The sequence below is a fragment of the Pantherophis guttatus genome, chromosome 2 (assembly GCF_059756535.1).
Source record: "Pantherophis guttatus breed Tessera chromosome 2, ASM5975653v1, whole genome shotgun sequence".
NCBI lineage: Eukaryota > Metazoa > Chordata > Lepidosauria > Squamata > Colubridae > Pantherophis > Pantherophis guttatus.
Window position 1 is genome coordinate 38,132,056 of NC_142064.1, and position 18,014 is coordinate 38,150,069.

Consider the following 18,014-nt stretch of genomic DNA (forward strand, 5'->3'; position numbering starts at 1 on the left):
TTGCCAAGCCCAATTATGACTAATACAATTTCAATAACACCAATATTGGTTTAGCACTTAGCAGTAGGTCTGGCCTGAAAAAGAACAGTAAATCATTTATATTCAGAGTTAAATTTATTCATCTCTACAAATCCTCTTTCTAATACAAAGAGAAGGAAAAAACGTAGCTTGGAAATTATTTTTGTAATTATTATTTTAACATGTTATGCATATCCTGCCCAACCACTGTCCTGGCATTACTTTCTTGTGTGATATTTTTAGAAAATGATTTAAAATGTTGTGTATTTGGAATTTATTGTTGTTGTTAGTCGCGAAGTCGTGTCCGACCCATTGTGACCCCATGAACAACATTTCTCCAGGCCTTCCTGTCCTCGACCATCCCCCATAGTCCAAGCTCACGCCAATTACTTCAGTGACTCCATCCAGCCACCTCATTCTCTGTTGTCCCCTTCTTCTTTTGCCATCAATCGTTCCCAGCATTAGGCTCTTCTCCAGTGAGTCCTTTCTTCTCATTAGGTAGCCAAAGTATTTGACTTTCATCTTCAGGATCTGGCCTTCTAAATAACAATCAGGGTTGATCTCCTCTAGGACTGACCAGTTTGATCACCTTGCAGTCCAAGGGACTTGCAGGAGTCTTCTCCAGCACCATAGTTCAGAGGCCTCAATTCTTTGGCACTCAGCCTTCCTTATGGTCCAACTTTCACATCCATTTGGAATTTACCATGAGCTTATCTTGTTAAACATCTTTAATGTTCAAATGCTAAATAATTTTTTCATACAGGTGAAACTCGAAAAATTAGAATATCGTGCTAAAGTTCATTTATTTCAGTAATGCAACTTAAAAGGTGAAACTAATATATGAGATAGACTCATTACATGCAAAGCGAGATAGTTCAAGCCTTGATTTGTCATAATTTTGATGATTATGGCTTACAGCTCATGAAAACCCCAAATTCACAATCTCAGAAAATTAGAATATTACATGAAATCAATAAAACAAGGATTGTACATAGAACAATATCGGACCTCTGAAAAGTATAAGCATACATATGTACTCAGTACTTGGTTTGGGCCCCTTTTGCATCAATTACTGCCTCAATGCGGCATGGCATCAATGCTATCAGCCTGGGGCACTGCTGAGGTGCTATGGAAGACCAGGATGCTTCAATAGCGGCCTTCAGCTCTTCTGCATTGTTCGGTCTCATGTCTCTTATCTTTCTCTTGGCAATGCCCCATAGATTTTCTATGGGGTTCAGGTCAGGCGAGTTTGCTGGCCAATCAAGCACAGTAATCCCATGGTCATTGAACCAGGTTTTGGTACTTTTGGCAGGGTGGGCAGGTGCCAAGTCCTGCTGGAAAATGAAGTCAGTATCCCCATAAAGCTCGTCTGCAGAAGGAAGCATGAAGTGCTCCAAAATTTCCTGGTGGACGGCTGTGTTGACCCTGGACTTAATGAAGCACAGTGGACCAACACCAGCAGATGACATGGCTCCCCAAATCAACACAGACTGTGAAAACCTCACACTGAACTTCAAGCATCTTGCAGTGTGTGCCTCTCCATTCTTCCTCCAGACTCTGGGTCCTCGGTTTCCAAATGAGATGCAAAAGTTGCTCTCATCAGAAAAGAGGACTTTGGACCACTGAGCAACAGACCAGTTCTTTTTTTCTTTATCCCAGGTAAGATGCTTCTGAAGTTGTTTGTTGTTCATGAGCGGCTTGACAAGAGGAAAACAACATTTGAAGCCCACGTCCAGAATCTGTCTGTGTGTGATGGCACTTGATGCACTGACTCCAGCCTCAGTCCACTACTTGTGAAAGTCCCAACACTTTTGAATGGTCTTTTCCTGACAATCCTCTCCAGGCTGCGGTCACCCTGCTGCTTGTGCACCTTTTTCTTCCACACTTTTCCCTTCCACATAACTTTCTATTAATGTGCTTTGATACAGCACTTTGGGAACATCCAACTTCTTTTGCAATTACCTTTTGAGGCTTTCCCTCCTTATGGAGGGTGTCAATGATGGTTTTCTGCACATCTGTCAGGTCAGCAGTCTTTCCCATGATTGTGATTCCTACTAAACCAGACTGAGAGACCATTTAAAGCAGTGGTTCTCAACCTTCCTAATGCTGTGACCCTTTAATACAGTTCCTCATGTTGTGGTGACCCCCAACAATAAAATTATTCCTAAAACCATTGAAAATATTTGTTTTCCAATGGTCTTAGGTGACCCCTGTGAAATGGTCATTCGACCCCCAAAGAGGTCCCGACCCACAGGTTGAGAACCACTGATTTAAAGGCTCAGGAACCCTTTGCAGGTGTTATGGCTTAATTAGCTGATTAGAGTGGGACATTTTGAGTCTAGAATATTGAACCTTTTCACAATATTCTAATTTTCTGAGATTGTGAATTTGGGGTTTTCATGAGCTGTAAGCCATAATCATCAAAATTATGACAAATCAAGGCTTGAACTATGTCGCTTTGCATGTAATGAGTTTATCTCATATATTAGTTTCACCTTTTAAGTTGCATTACTGAAATAAATGAACTTTTGCATGATATTCTAATTTCACCTGTATGACTAATGTTTTAAGAATAATATTTAGATGGTACATTTCAGTAGTGGGTTTCAATTTAGTTTGCTACTGATTCGCTCGTGCGCGCACAATGCTTCTACGCATGCGCAGAAGCGTCCAGGCAGCGAGCAGAGCCTGCCGCCGCTACCGGTTTGCCCGAGCTGGGGTGAGCAACCCACCACTGGTACATTTTTAAGGTAAAACAGTATTGTATGAATGTTATCATTATATTTCCAACTTGTTGTACAGTTATAGTTATTTAAATGTTGTTATTTAATCATGTTGATACTTTTGTAGTTAAATAAATGAAGATAGTTTTTTCAAAATAATACTGAATAGGTTCAGAAGGATTCATGCCTCAGGCTTATTAGATCAATAATCCCAAACCTTTCTGGCTTGGCAGCCTCGCAGATGGGGGAGAGGGGATGGTTACATGTGAGTGGTAAGTACACTCGCACAAGTGGAGCTTCGCACATGAGCGCAAGTACCCACATCTTGCACATGTGCCTGCCACTCACACAAGCGCCTGCCATTCCTGCAAGTAGAGCTGCGCACACGCTCTCGCTCACCACTCACGCAGGCCAGTTCTGAATGGGCTGCAGCCCACTAGTGGGCCTGAGCCTAGGGGTTGGAGACTCCTGTTATTAGATGATTCGTTTCCATTCATTGAAAAAAGTATATTTTATAAAATTATAAAACAACTTGTGAGCTATAAATGATTTTGTATACTAAAAATGCATTTACACAGTTAACCAGATCATCTCTTTTCAGGAACATCCATTACTTGGTCAGCCTTTCTTTGTACTTCATCCCTGCCGGACAAATGAATTTATGTCTTCAATATTATCAAATTTACATAAACAAAAAAAGTGAGTAATACCAATGTACATTCTCAAACCCAACCTTAAATATTTCATTAAAAAAATCAATAATGTATTTTTGGTGATGAACAAAGAACCATACATGTTTTCTATAGCTGGTGGGGGAGGGATTACAAAATAAGGTGCTAATTCCTAAACTTATTGTCATTATGAGTATATAATTCTTATAGTTCCATAGTTCATATAGTTCCACTGTCATAACTTCAAACAGTTGCTGAATGAATGGTTGTAAGTCAAGGACTAACTGGATAATGTTTCTTTTTTTTGTGCTTTAGTTTGAGCAGCTTGATTTTTGCTTTCTGTTCTTTGCTGGTTTAACGCATTCTGATCTTTCTTTCCTTGGTATTATTTCTACAAATCTAGAATACTAGAACACATTCTATCTTAGTGACCTCACTTAATGTCCTTACCTGTTATATTTGTCTTCTTTTTCCAGATTGTCACTAACAGTTTTATGCAGCTACATTGGCTTCTGCTGTTTTTCTTTTTCTTTGTTAAATTTAGTTACAACTGTGTTTTGAACATCTTCCCATTTTCTTTGTCTGCCGCCTATTATTGCTTTGTATTGATTAAAGTCTGTTTTCTTAGGTTCAAGAGATGTGTTTGACTATAATCTGGTTCTGATAGTAGGGAGCCACCAACTACAATTCCCCTCTTTGTTATTTTTGCAGGTAGCAGTTCAGTCCTACTGCTGTTCAGGGTTGAGAATTTGAGCTTTCTCATATTTCTCAAACGCTAAAAAATTCAATTGAATGCCTGAAATAGAGAAATGTGAGAAGAAAATAAGCTATACTCTCAGATCAGTGTCGGGTCGTCCATTTACTTGGGTTACTTTACAAATAACTTGATGCTTTTTAAAATTCATCAAAGTCCAGTTCTATGTATTTTAAACTATCTTTCCAACATTCCTTTCTAAAAGAGTTTTCAGTAATATGTAACTTTGTGCTTTTATTACATTACAGGTTCCCGGTATGTTTCAGATCTGTTGAATTTCATTTACAATTTTTGTAGCTTTTCTTATTTAAAATGGGATTTTTTTAGAAACACCCTGCCCACCCCTGAGTTGACTTGTCTTCTTATACTTAATTTAAACTGTAAACAATTGTAGTTAAACAATTTCACAATCACCAACTAAAAGAGTATATGGTGGTACCTCTTGCAATTAATTCATCCTCTGCAGAGTTGTCCAGCAACTGTGTCTGTCTAAAAATACACTGTACTGGAAGGTTAGAATTGCCAATAATGTAAATTGTTTTACAAAATGCTCTTTTTTATAAGCTGTATAAAAATAGTGCCCAACTTTCAAAGATACTTGGAATATTTCATTACTGTTCCCCTAAATAGAAATGTGCATTTTCTTTTTTCTTTGTAGGCATACAAACTACATTATTTCATGGTTGAGTGTTGTTGGCCCAGTTGTGGGTCTCCATCTGCCTTTGAGTTATGCAGAAGCCAATTTGGACGAGACTACAGGTGCTGATTAAAGAGGTAAAATATAAGGATGTCATTATTTATTTATTTATTAAATTTTTATGCCATTCATCTCCATGGGGCAACTCTAAACAGCTTAAAGGTAAAGGTAAAGGTTCCCCTTGCACATATGTGCTAGTCGTTCCCAACTCTAGGCGACTGTGCTCATCTCTGTTTCAAAGCCGAAGAACCAGTGCTGTCCAAAGACGTCTCCATGATCATGTGGCCAGCATGATTAAACACTGTTATCTTCCCACCAAAAGTAGTCCCTATTTTTCTACTTGCATTTTTTACATGCTTTCGAACTTCTAGGTTGGCAGAAGCTGGAACAAGTAACGGGAGCTCACTCTGTTACGCAGCGGTAGGGATTCAAACCACCAAACTGCCGACCTTTCTGATCGACAAGCTCAGCGTCTTAGCCACTGAGCCACCGCATCCCCTAGATGGCTTACAACTAAGTAAAAACAATAAGATAACATATTAAAATAAATATTAACATTAAAAATGATTAAAAATCATCAAAGATGGGAAGGAACAGAGCAAGATATACATGAGATGGAGGTGGAGTCTTATCTCAGTCTATCAGCCCCCTCCAGTATGACACAAAAAACCCTCATTGGGTCCCCAGGCCAATTGGAAAAGCCAGCTACTCAAACTCTTTCAAAAGGCCATAAATGTCCCAAAGGTGCTTTTTCAAGAGACAACTGGACTTTTTTTATTTTATTTTTTTGAAAGATGTTTCACTTCTTATCCAAGAAGCTTCTTTATCTCTGACTATGATTCTTCAGCTCTGGATGATGGGGAAATGGAAGGATTTATACTCCTTGTAGACAGCTGGCCATTTGCATTCTTTTAGAGAGCTGTTGAGGCCCCCTGGAGGTTTATCTGTGCTGTCAGGGTCACCTGAATAGTGCAAATGGGTGTGGAGCCTTCTTGGCATTGTTAAAAGGACTGTGTTGTAGACTGGAGATAGATAATGTCATATCCCTCCCCTTTTGTTGAGAGAGGGCTGTTCAATTTTGACATAGATGGCCTCTTTGACCCCTCTTTCAAACCAAACTGGGGTCAGTGAGGGGTTAAATAGGCCATCAATGTCAAAATTGAACAGCTCTCTCTCAACAGAGGGGGAAGCATACAACATCATCTATATCTAAAATGGGAATATGGATTTTCTAAAAGGCGATCTCCTGAGTTTGTTGCGTTTATTTTTATTATATGGCTTATATATTATATTTTGTATCTTTCCATTGATTTTACACTGTTCTTTAGAGTACTATACACTGATCGTCTTTGTGTGAACACTCAAATTCCCTGGCTGGTGCAGATTAAATTAGAGATAGTTTTCACTATGGTTGAGAAACTGGAATGATATATTTTCCCTTTTTCTCTACAGAGAAAATTTCTTTCCCATGTTATATATGATTGTTACTTATGACACAGTACTTATGACTATGACTAATAAGATTGGTCTCACTTAAGAATAAAATCTAGGATGTGAACTGTAATAAGATAAATGAATATGGAAGGATCCTTCACATGCTATATTTTTGTCTAGGAAAAGACAAATACATGTTGAAGTGATAACTGAATCTAGTGAATGTAAAATTTCTTATTTTTTTTCAGAGTGTGTTTTCAGTGATAGTTATTTGTCTTAAATATTTATGCAGTGAGAAACTGTTTCCAAATGCTAAGGGTAATTATTCTAATAATCCAAGAAAAAATAAAAGTAAAATTTATGAAAAGCAGTTTAGATTCATCATTTTCTTCATGTTTATATTTTGATCTCATTCAAACCATAGTTTCTGATTTCTTTTTCATTGTTATTTCAGATTATGGACAAAAATATGGATTTGGGTGAAATATAAAGTATCACAAGCCTTGTAATTTAAATTATGCTTGGAGCTAAGAATAATACAACAATGGAGACCATGTTGCATTGATATAGTCTAATGAACATCCAGTTTACAAATAAGTTTTCATTTCAATCAGGATACATGATGCCATCGGGATACAAATATTGATTCATATTATAATTTATTTGACTGTGATAAGTGGGGGAAAAGATATTCCTCTCCCAAAACAAGTAAGAGGACTTTATTGGAACAACATCTGGACAAGTGATTCAAATCATAGAAAGAACATAAGCAATTGCCAAAAATATCTGAAACCAGGAACAGTTATAACCATTTCTCTATCTTGACTGCTGTTGGAGCTTATGCAAATTAATGAAAAGGAATAATTTGTGTGAACAGTTGCCTTGCTGCACGACTCATGAGCAAAGCTGATAATATAACTTAACATTCTTCTTTTGAAGATTTAATATGAAATGTAATCATACAGAATGTTAATAAGCCAGTCCATACATAAGGAAAACTATTATTGGCTACAGCTTCTATTTATAAGCATTATAATATATTGAGAAAGGCTAATATTTATATGATTTATGACTAATTTTATATCAGGGTGGCAATTTTATTTTTTCAAGTGTCTTTCCTATTCCTGTAGAAATGAAGAACTTTGATATAAAAATGCAGTAAGGGATGCAGCTTTCACCAACTTATAATTTATGGTCCATCAATCAAATGTCTTAGCCTGGGTTCCATACCAGAAATAACCCAGACCTGGAGGAAAGTGCCTAAGGGGTCAAAATTGGCTTTGAAAAGAATCTGTTACTGTGTCTGGATGTCATTCTCATAAATAAAATGGCAGCTGCTTTCACACCTACTTGTCTTTCTGTATGCTATTTCTTTAAAGAAAAATGTTGGACTTAGAAAAAAGTAGTATATGTAATAGCCCAATCCAAACCATCTGAAATTTAAGTCCTCTAAATAACACGTATCTTTGTTTTCTGATTTTTTTTTCCCAGCTGGTTTTCTTTTCAACAGAGTTGCATAAAGATAAACTGTGCTGAAAAGTTTACATTACGAGTTCCACGGTTTTATTTACAAGTCTGTTTCATGCCTACAACAATCTAGACAGGCACACACATGCTTCATATATGGTTGTGGCTTACTCTTTCAAGAGGTTAATTAGCAGTCGATGTATGAAACCAATTAGCAGAAAATGGCCAGGTTTTTATTTCAATTATCTTATTTAATTAGTCACTGTCTGATTAATGTCAATTATTTCTCTGAGATGCACCCTAGCATAGTATGTGCCTTCCACTTGGTTTTCATTTCCATTAGAACAGTATCAGTTGTCAACAAAATCTGCCTATTTCTTACTATAGTAAATGGTGTCGATGTTCCAATATTGTACTATTCCGATTACAAGTTAATTTTCAAAAGCTCAATGTGTTTTGATAATTAAAAAGACAATTCATTACTTTAGTTTCTTTCATAATATTAGGATGTATTGAGATAATTTATAGAGTACAGTTAAGACTTGGGGCTTGTTCTTAGCTTTGTCTTTTCCTTATCTACAGTAAGCAAATCTCTACAGAGATTAAGTAGATTTCATATAAATAAAGTTACTATAATATCAATATGAGAAATATTATACTGTAATATAATATCTATATAATTTCCATGCCAACCTTTTCATTTTTCTTCAATTTTTATTTTTATATTTTGTTATAGAAAACAAATACATGTAAAGCTTACTATTTAAAATATTTTAAAATATCTCCTAATTATTAAATATATATTACTTTGCATCCTTTAAAATAGCTACAGTACAAATAATTTTGTTTGATAATGTAACTGCATTTTTAAACTGAGTCTTGTGTTGGCTGTCTGTGACTGCATATGTGCACTGCCACATTAAAACACATAGAAGGCAACTAGGAGTTGTGATACCAACTTAGTCTTAAAAGCCATATTTTCATTCCTTTGTTCTAAATATATGCAGTATAAGAAAAATGAAATAAAATTTCTCATGTTGGTGACATTACTCTTATTTGGATTCTTATATATTCAGGAGGCATGTTGTCTGAATGTCACCTGGTATCTTAATTTTACATTTTATTGTATAAAATAATTATAATATTTAATTATGTAATTATTTAACCTATAATTATTTAATGTACTTGAGCCTGTTTAACTATGTTTAATGGCAGAATTTATGTCATGATACCTGGCAAGCTTAGTACTTTAAGTTGGGTCTATCCGTGAATTGCCACCAGATTGCAAAAATTCCATTCCTGGCTGCTTAATAGAGTTAAAGTACGGTGCTAGAATTTCAAGACAGAGTGCTGAGAAAAAGAATGCATATTTCAGTAAAAGCAAGGAAAGTATCCAGAATATTTCTATTTTAATACTAGTACAAGACTAAGAGCCATCCTCTAGAAATATGCTACTTAATTTTGCCAGTTTCTGTTAAAGATCTATTAGGGCATCTTAGTAGAAATATTTTTTTAGTTATTAGCCATCATTCAGGAAAATACAGATTCTAATCATAGAGATCAATATATACAATATGATATATAGCTGTACAGTATCTAACCAACTATTAATTTGTTGATCTATTCCACTATATTTTTCAATATATAAATACAAAATACACATATATGGTAATATTTATAAATGTTTTTTATCTCATGACTTTTATTGCTTCATCAATGTATAAAATACAAAAAAAATTAAAAATAGGAAATTAAGGGAAAGAAAAAGAGAGAGGGAAAGAAAATATGAGATACAAGAAAGAAAAAAGCGTGGACTTCCAATTCTTTTTAGCACAGTACAAGATAACAATATTATAGCCTCAACTTTTTACTTTTACAGTATGTACAGTATATAATTAGTATATAATTAGCCATTTCTATAACAACAAATTTATCTAATGGACAAAACCAAAGTCAAAGTTTCATTTTTTTTCACTCCAAGCACAAAATCCAGAAGATATCCAAATAAAAAAACATAATTAAATATATTCTCCTCTTTGAATAAAACAATCAATTTAACCATTTCTGCTTTATCTTCCTTGCTGTGGAAATAATATGCATTTCTATTTGCAGTTAATAATCTTTATTAACAAAATTCACTGTATTCTTTCAGATTCTTTAATTTTAAAGGTTAGGTTTTTTTAAAAAAAACTGCCAATACTTCAAGGTAAAACAATAATATGAAATGTTCATTTAATGAATGTAAGGCAATTGAGAATAAGATAATTATAGTAATGCCTTTACTCAAACATATGAGGTCACTCTTGATATACTGTATAGCAGGGGTGTCAAACTCTATTTCATTGAGGGCCGCATCAGGATTGCGTTTGACCTCGGATGGGGTGGACGTGGCCAGCTTGACATCACTCATGTCGGGAGCATCTGGTGGCCTGAGTTCTCTGCCAGTGAAAATGGGCTCCAGAGCTCCATTTTTGGCTGGGACAGGCTCCTGCAACCCTCTGCCAGCAAAAACAGCTCCTTTGCTGTTTCTAGAGTGGCCCCGTGAGCCAGATCTAAGCACCCTGCGGGCCGGATCCGGCCCCCAGGCCTTGAGGAATAGAAAATATATTCCCACTCTCATTAAAAGTAAATGCATGAAAAAAGGAAGCATTTTCGTTTTTGTAAAAAAGGAGATTGGACAAATTAATGTTGGGTCAGACAAATCAGTGGCTAAATATCTCAATGCCTGTTTGCCATCTCTGAAATTATGGTCTTAAACCCCAATTGGTGTGGAAGATTGTTACTGCTGGCCCTTGTTTATGAGCTTTCTGAATTCCTATGTTTGCCCATTATGGGACACAAAATGATAGACTACTGAGGCTTTTTCTAATTCTGCTAGACATATTGTGCAGCAATTATATAAAAGGCAGCTTACAATGCAAAAGTTAATTGTCAACAATTAAGCTGCCAATAAACATAATTAACTGTCTTCCTGTAAACAGTGGGTTAACTTTTTCTGTACAATGGTTCAGTGTGCACAGGAAGAAATATTAATTCATTCCTAGGTGAAGTACAAAAATATATAACCAATTATCAAAGACATCTTACCACTGTGCTATATATATTGGATTGTCAAACCACCCAAATTTTATATTTTATTTATTTAACCAATTTTGAAACTGCCCATCTCCTTCACAGAGAGGAAGCAAAAAGGACAAGTTTGCTCAAAAAAGAGAAAAAACAAAATAAGATGATAATAACATCTAAACATTTGTGTATGTGTTCCATACTATATTGATGGCTGAAGAGAAAATGCATATTAAATGCCAGCTAAAACATATTCACAGTATTATAAATAAAATATTATTAGTAGCCTCAGGCCGCAGGAACTAATTATCAAAAGTGAGTTTGATGTCTATTTTTTAACTCTAAAAAATTAATAGTGAAATACAATAAAACTACAGCACCAGCAGGAGAGAAATAGATAAATGATGGTTATACAGTGAACAAAATGAACCTAAGTATATTATTATGGTGCTTAAAATAAAAGCAATTAACAGAGGGAAAGAGAAAATACCTTTATAATAACTATCAATAGTAATATAAATTAATTTAGTCTGTAAGCTTATTTTTAAATGTAGAGCACAGAAAATGTTGATTTACTTTTCAAATATTATTTTAATAGACTCAGATCCTGGATCCATTTCTTAAAATCAGGAAGGTAGGTTTCTTTCTGATGATATAAAATCATCTTCTCTCCCATGCTCCAGGCTTAGTACAGCCCAAAGCTCTTAATGAGATGACAGACTCTCTGTTTTAGGAATATGGTTCAACATAACATTAAGGTTTCTTAACTATAATATTTCTTCCCAAAATGGTGTTAACAAATGCATTTATTTGAAACCAAAACAAGGTTCAACAAAACCAACTCATGTGGGTTAAATTTCAGTTATATTTCTGACAACTCCAATTCAAAAATCTGGACATTAGTTTGTGGTCACGCTAGATTATGCTTCAGCTTCCATTCTGCATGCCTTCAGCCAAATAGCTTTCTACTTGTAGTTCAACCATTTAGAGCCTCTCTCTGATTTTGAAATACTGATCTACATTAAAATTTGCTGTTATCTGTAACTGTAGTAGATAATAACAGAAATAAAGAATTAAGAGCTGGCATTAAAAGAAAAGGTGAAAGTTTGAAAACATGTATTATCCTCTTGGGTGACATAAAAATGTGAAATGGGAGATGTTTAGAATTATGATTGGCTTTACATTTTGCACAAGAATTATCACTGAATAAAATGTGATGCAAAAGTGTATCTAATTAAACCCAGAGACTACAATATAAAGGGGCTTTACTGCTAACAAAGATTATGGTTACAGTTGCTAAGGAAAGCAAGACCTTTGGCAATTTGCAGCAATAAAAATGAAAATTATTGGTTTGTATATGTTGATTGTAGGGCTACTAGACAAAACTAAGCTGGATGGTATGTGAAACTAATATATTGATCTTTGAGTAAAGAGTTTTGGGAGAACACGGCAAAGTTATTATGCATTATTGGCCAGTGGCTGTAACCGAAGCATTGTTCAACTGATGGGCCAGGGAGCATAACAAGAGGGAAGAAAGAAAAACATGCAGAACCAGAGAACAAAGTTTAATCTTGAGGTAAAGAGTTGCAACATAAAGAAGAAGACTGCACTGGTGGCTATGGGATCCACATGACTGATTCCAAAGAATAGAAAATGTTCATCAAGCAAACTGCCAAAAATCTGAGTTGCCCAACAACTTCAGTGCATATATGCAGTGCTTTGGACTTGATTCAGTACATAGAAGAGCTTCAGAATAAATGAAAGGCGCAAATGTTGAACTCATTAAAGCAGTTGCATTTGTTTCCAGGAATGCGTGGTCATCACTATAGGAATAGAGAGAACGTTTCTAGCTGTTGGCTCCAGTCACAAGAAGTGTCATCATATTCATCCCATTTCCCTGTGCCTTTTTTTTACGTAGATTTTTTAATAATCTTCTTGAACCAATGAGAGCTCAAAAGTTGTAAGGGTATCTCAGTATTGCATCTGCTTTGCAGAATTAACACACTATTCACCTAATACAAACACAATCACTTTAGAAAAGCTCAATGAGGATGAATAGGGAACCAAAATCTAAATCCTAGGAAGAAAGATAGAAGGAATTGACATTGTTTAGCCATCAGTAGAAAAGTGGGGGCAGGGGCATGATAGTTTCATTTCAGCAAAGGAAGAAAGCACTTTTAACAACTAGCAGGCAAAATGCAAGCACATACAGGTATTTGGGGTGGTGGTGCTTACAGAGGTACTAGATGTGAGAACACATTTTGGAGAGAGCTTGATCAAAATGCAACCAAGAGGAGGAAGTAATGGGGGGTATGAGGAGAACTGAGATATAAGTGATTGGAGCACAGCATTTGCAACAAGGCTTGTAAAGACTTCAAGAAGAGATGGCATCATACAGACAGGAGCAACAAGTGTTGGGAAGTAAGGATTGGGAAGCATGTGACTGCATGGCAGCTTTCTAGAGGTTGAGGAGAAGATAATCCAAGTCAGTCCATAATCAGAAACTCACAATATCTTGCAAAGTACCAACAAAAGAGCCAGGAACCTGATCAGGAATGTGCTACAGTCAAAAACATAGCCAGAATCAAGAGCAAGGGTGCCCAAAGCCATATGCTGAAATTCTTTTCAGCAAGAGAAGGCAATCCGTGCACAGTTTAAATCCTCTTCCCACCAAGTACTGTATGCACAGGCGAGCATTTCCTTGCTCAGCTATTGCTAATAAGGAGGCACCAAGCTTGCTTGCAGAGCCAGTGTCTTGGCACTTTCTCACAAAGCACTTATTTTGATGAACTGCAGGATTACCTTGGCTGAGGGGGTATATGCCCTTCTTGGCACCTTGGCTCAAGAGGGATCAGTACTAGCTGAGGAAGAACCTGAGAGAGTGTCCGTATTTATTTATTTATTTATTTATTTATTTATTTATTTATTTATTTATTTATTTATTTATTTATTTATTTATTTATTTATTGGTTCAATTTATATGCCGCCCTTCTCCGGAGACTTAGGGCGGCTTACAATGCATTAAATAATAGCCTTCATACTTTTGTATATACCTGCTTAGTAGGACTTTTAGGCCCCTCTTAAGCGGTGTTCTTTTTTATACAAAGTCACAAACCGGGTCCTCATTTTACCTACCTTGAAAGGATAGAAGGCTGAGTCAACCTTGAGCCTGGTGAGATTTGAACTTGCAGTAATTGCAGGCAGCTGGTGCTATTTAACAGCACTTTAGTCTGCTGTGCCACCAAGGCTGTTGGTCAAGTTTGATTCAGTAGCTGCTGAATTAGTGGATGCAACACCTGGTAGGACTTGATCCATCCTTATGTTGGAGACTGACTCTGAGGTCAGGACAGATAAACTCTTTGATTGTTGTAAAAATGTTATACAGGAGGCTGACTATCCATTGTTTCTAAGTAAACACAATTTCAAGTGTGGGGTCCTTGGTGCTCTCTGAGCTTGGTTGTTTTGCAGGCATTTTATGCTAGCACAGGAGCATCAAATTCGCGATGACACGTTATGTGATGTATTGCAACTTTCCCCCCTTCGCTAAACCGGGGGTGGGCGTGGCCAGCACATGACGCATCTGGGCTGCGGGCCGCGAGTTTGACACCCCTGTGCTAGCAGGCACTAATGGTGTTATCTAGTTGGATAATGAAATACATGCAAGAAAACAACGAAGCTCAGAGAACAGCAAGAATCCCACAATTCATCCCTGAGCTACAAATATTCTCTGGTACAGATTGAAGTTACAAGAAGATGGATTCTGGTTGAATCATCACGGTATTCCACTTTTTTATATATATAACTTAAGGCAGCAAACATACCTAAAACTAGAATATTAGGAAAATGTAACATTAAGACTTATTGGCCAGTAAAACTAATTACTCAGATAGTGAACTCTTCCTTGTGGGTTATGGTCAAGCTAAAGTAAGAAAGCCACCTGTTAAGAATGCTTTAATTCAAATTCTTACATTTAGCAGTAGATAAGATTTGAAGCTCTATGTGTCTTTCCAAGTCCATGATTCAAAATAAAATTGTAAAACTGCAGAGTCCCATTAAGGCCCTGGTTATATGGAATGTTCAACATGTACTGTAAAGGCTTTGCATAATCCTCCCTGCTAATGTTTTAATCATGCCAGCTGCTGCAGGCACTTGTATACTGAGCATGCATGTCTGCCTCAAAGGATTCATACACTATTAGTATATATGGTTTTGTAAGCATTGATCCATGTGATCTAGAATCCTTAAAAATTAAGGTGCTAATTCATTTTTTTATTTATTTATATGCTGCCCTTCTCCGGAGACTCAGGGCAGCTTACAATGCGTTAAGCAATAGCCTTTTGTATATTTGAAGCCAATGCAGATTTGCTGATGCAACCATTGATACCTGATCATAAAGTCCACTGAAATCATTACATTTTGCTGTTGGGCGATCAGAAGAGAGACTACTCTAAACATTAGTTTTCAGAGCTTAAGCAAGGTGTCTGTATCTCCCAAGGCCAGATAGCTGCAGGATAGCAAAGAGAAAGAAAACAAAGGGTGAGAACAAAACTTCTATTCTGTGAGTACTTCTGTGATGGGGAATCAGGCAAGAGCATTAGATCTTTTATTTAAAGGCGAGATGGCAAAATGAAAATGTTTCTCAGTGTGTAAACAAGGATAAACATCTGAACTAATAAAGAAAGAAGGCATGAGGACGGTTAGGAAATGGTTGAACACCCAAAAAAAAGGATTTGTAATACCCCTTTAATTGTTTAATGTAATTATGGATACATGTCTAAGAAACATTAGAAATATGGGGACATGAGCATATGTGTGCTTTTGAAGGTAAGTGGTGCTGCAATGTTGTTGGGTGACAGCCAAAATAATTTGAAGATAATGTTTGTATCTCTATAAGTTACAGAGAAAAATATGTTATTTTTTAATTACTGTATCAAAAGATCAAGATAGTTTGAAAGAGAAAGTGTAACAAATGATTGTAAACTATACGAATGAGGAAGAACTAGCAGAAGCAGATAAATTTGGGTATGTGGGGAAAATGGATGGGCAAATTTGAATATATGAAATTGCTGGTGGGCAGATAGTGAGTAATTTGTTTGTTCAATTTTTATGGCTGTCCATCTCAGTAATTACTCTGGACACCTTACAATTTAGAAAATATAATAAAAATATTTAAAACAATAAAAAGAAAAAAAAACATTAAATTTCTGTTTTAAGGAGTTGCTTTTTCAAAAGAAACCAAACATTTTAGTAATCCAAGAAGAAAAAACAGGAGTCATTTACAACATACAATATAAGGACTGTAACAGCTACTGTAAAGGACAGACAGGGAGGAGACTAATGCAGCACATCCATGAACATCAGTTAGCAGGTAGAAGACATGAACATTTCTTAACCTAACAACACATGGATAGATTCAACTACAGTTTCAACTGTGAGAATGTGAGCATCCTAGACCAAGCTAAATCCAAAAATGCAAGGAATTCCTGGAATCTTGGCATTCAGATACATCAGTCATCAATAGACATATAGCAATAAATCACTCAAGAGACAATGAAAAGGCTAAGAAGGAAACAAGACCAGAACACATCCTCTTCATCAGCCAATTCTGAGATAAGCAGGGATTAACACAAGACAGACAAGCAGAAAACAATAGCCTAAGAGTTTCCCTAAAGCCATGGCTATTGTTCATACAGCAGTGGGAGGCCATGGTTAGAGGAACCTTTGCTCTGCTTTGGATGGATAGGCATGGTGGCCCCTTCTGAACTAGGAACTGTCAGTGTCAGTAACTCACACACACATCATATGATTAAACTACTTTAATGTGTTGTACTTGAAATGACTTGAAGATGACTCTGAAACTACAGTTATGGTAGTTTAAAATGCAGACGCTCTCCTATAAGTGAACATGAGTCATTTTAGCAACGTAATATACAGTGCTGTGGTGTTTTAGTTGCCAATAAGTCTCTGAGTCCAAAGTGCTGGTTTTAACCTATAAGTGTCTTATACTGTATATTGTCTACTCCAAATTTGATTCTACCAGCCGAATCTGCTGTGTGTGAGAGAGGATATATTTGTGACGTTTATGTAATATTTAATGTTTATGATTGGAATATTTTGTGATACAGTCCTTTTTGAGTTGTATCAAAGTTGTCAGTATACAAGTAATTGTAATAAATAATAATAATATGGAGATAATCAATGATGATACATGAATCCCTGGAAAGATGTTAAGACGAATAATAAAGCTTATCATTGGTAAGCATCTTTAAGGTAATGTCATGTTTGATAATAGCCAACATGGAGATCAGAATAAATAATGTGAGACTAATTTTGACTCCTTTGCCAAGGTAACTATTCTAAATGAACAAGAGAAATGCTGTGAATATAATCTGTGATTTCAGTAAAGCTTTTGACAAGGTTCTATAGGAATTTGCATTGACAAGCACTTATATGTGTTGGAGGCCATTCAGGATAGACAATCCTGTCTAGCTACCTGCAGACAATCAGCATTAATGCTCTGTATCAAGTGGGAAAGTGGAAACTAATGGGATTCCATGGGAAATCAGTCTCATTCAACATTTTTATTATTGGCCTGACTTTTTATCAAATTAGCAGTTTACATAAAACTGGTTAGTCTGGCTAACACCTAGAATGACACAAACTTGCAATTTAATCTGGTTTAAGAGGAAGGAGAAACCAACTTGAATGGAGCCATTGACAACAAGTTAAAAACAAATCAGGAGTGTGAGGCAACTGCTAGAAGAGCTCATACAGTTCTGAGCTGCATTAGAAACAAAACACACATGAAATCATTACTCTTTACATAACAAGGGTGAGACCACATAGAGTACTGTGTACGATTCTTAGCACTCAGTTTCCACCCACCCCCCAAAGATGATACAAAGTGTTGAGAACATAGTTTGTGAGAATAGGCTGAAAGACTTTGGGATATTTGGTCTGAAGAAAAGATATAGGGAAGACGCAATACTAATGTTCAGACACAAAATAAATTATTTGCAGATTATACACCATTCATAATAAATTATATATTTTGAGTAATTATATTGTTACACAAATGATATAAATTGTCATAAATACTTCAATATTGAAATAAATTTAGCTGTGTTGTCTGGAATACTTTGGATGCAAAAGACTTATCTGTTAAAGTCCAAAGGAAATCAGCT

General features: G+C 35.9%; 1 protein-coding gene across 2 annotated transcripts in view; it reads left to right on the forward strand.

Moving 5' to 3' along the window:
• The window catches only part of ATG10 (autophagy related 10), a 129,243-nt gene extending 121,597 nt beyond the window's left edge, over positions 1 to 7,646 (forward strand). For both annotated transcript variants that reach the window (XM_034441222.3, XM_034441223.3), the window contains 3 exons: positions 3,343 to 3,440; positions 4,825 to 4,940; positions 6,752 to 7,646. In XM_034441222.3, the coding sequence (XP_034297113.1) occupies positions 3,343 to 3,440; positions 4,825 to 4,936 (210 nt within the window). In that variant the 3' untranslated portion in view covers positions 4,937 to 4,940; positions 6,752 to 7,646. The remainder of the gene's footprint in view (positions 1 to 3,342; positions 3,441 to 4,824; positions 4,941 to 6,751) is intronic.
• Positions 7,647 to 18,014: the final 10,368 nt, after the last annotated feature.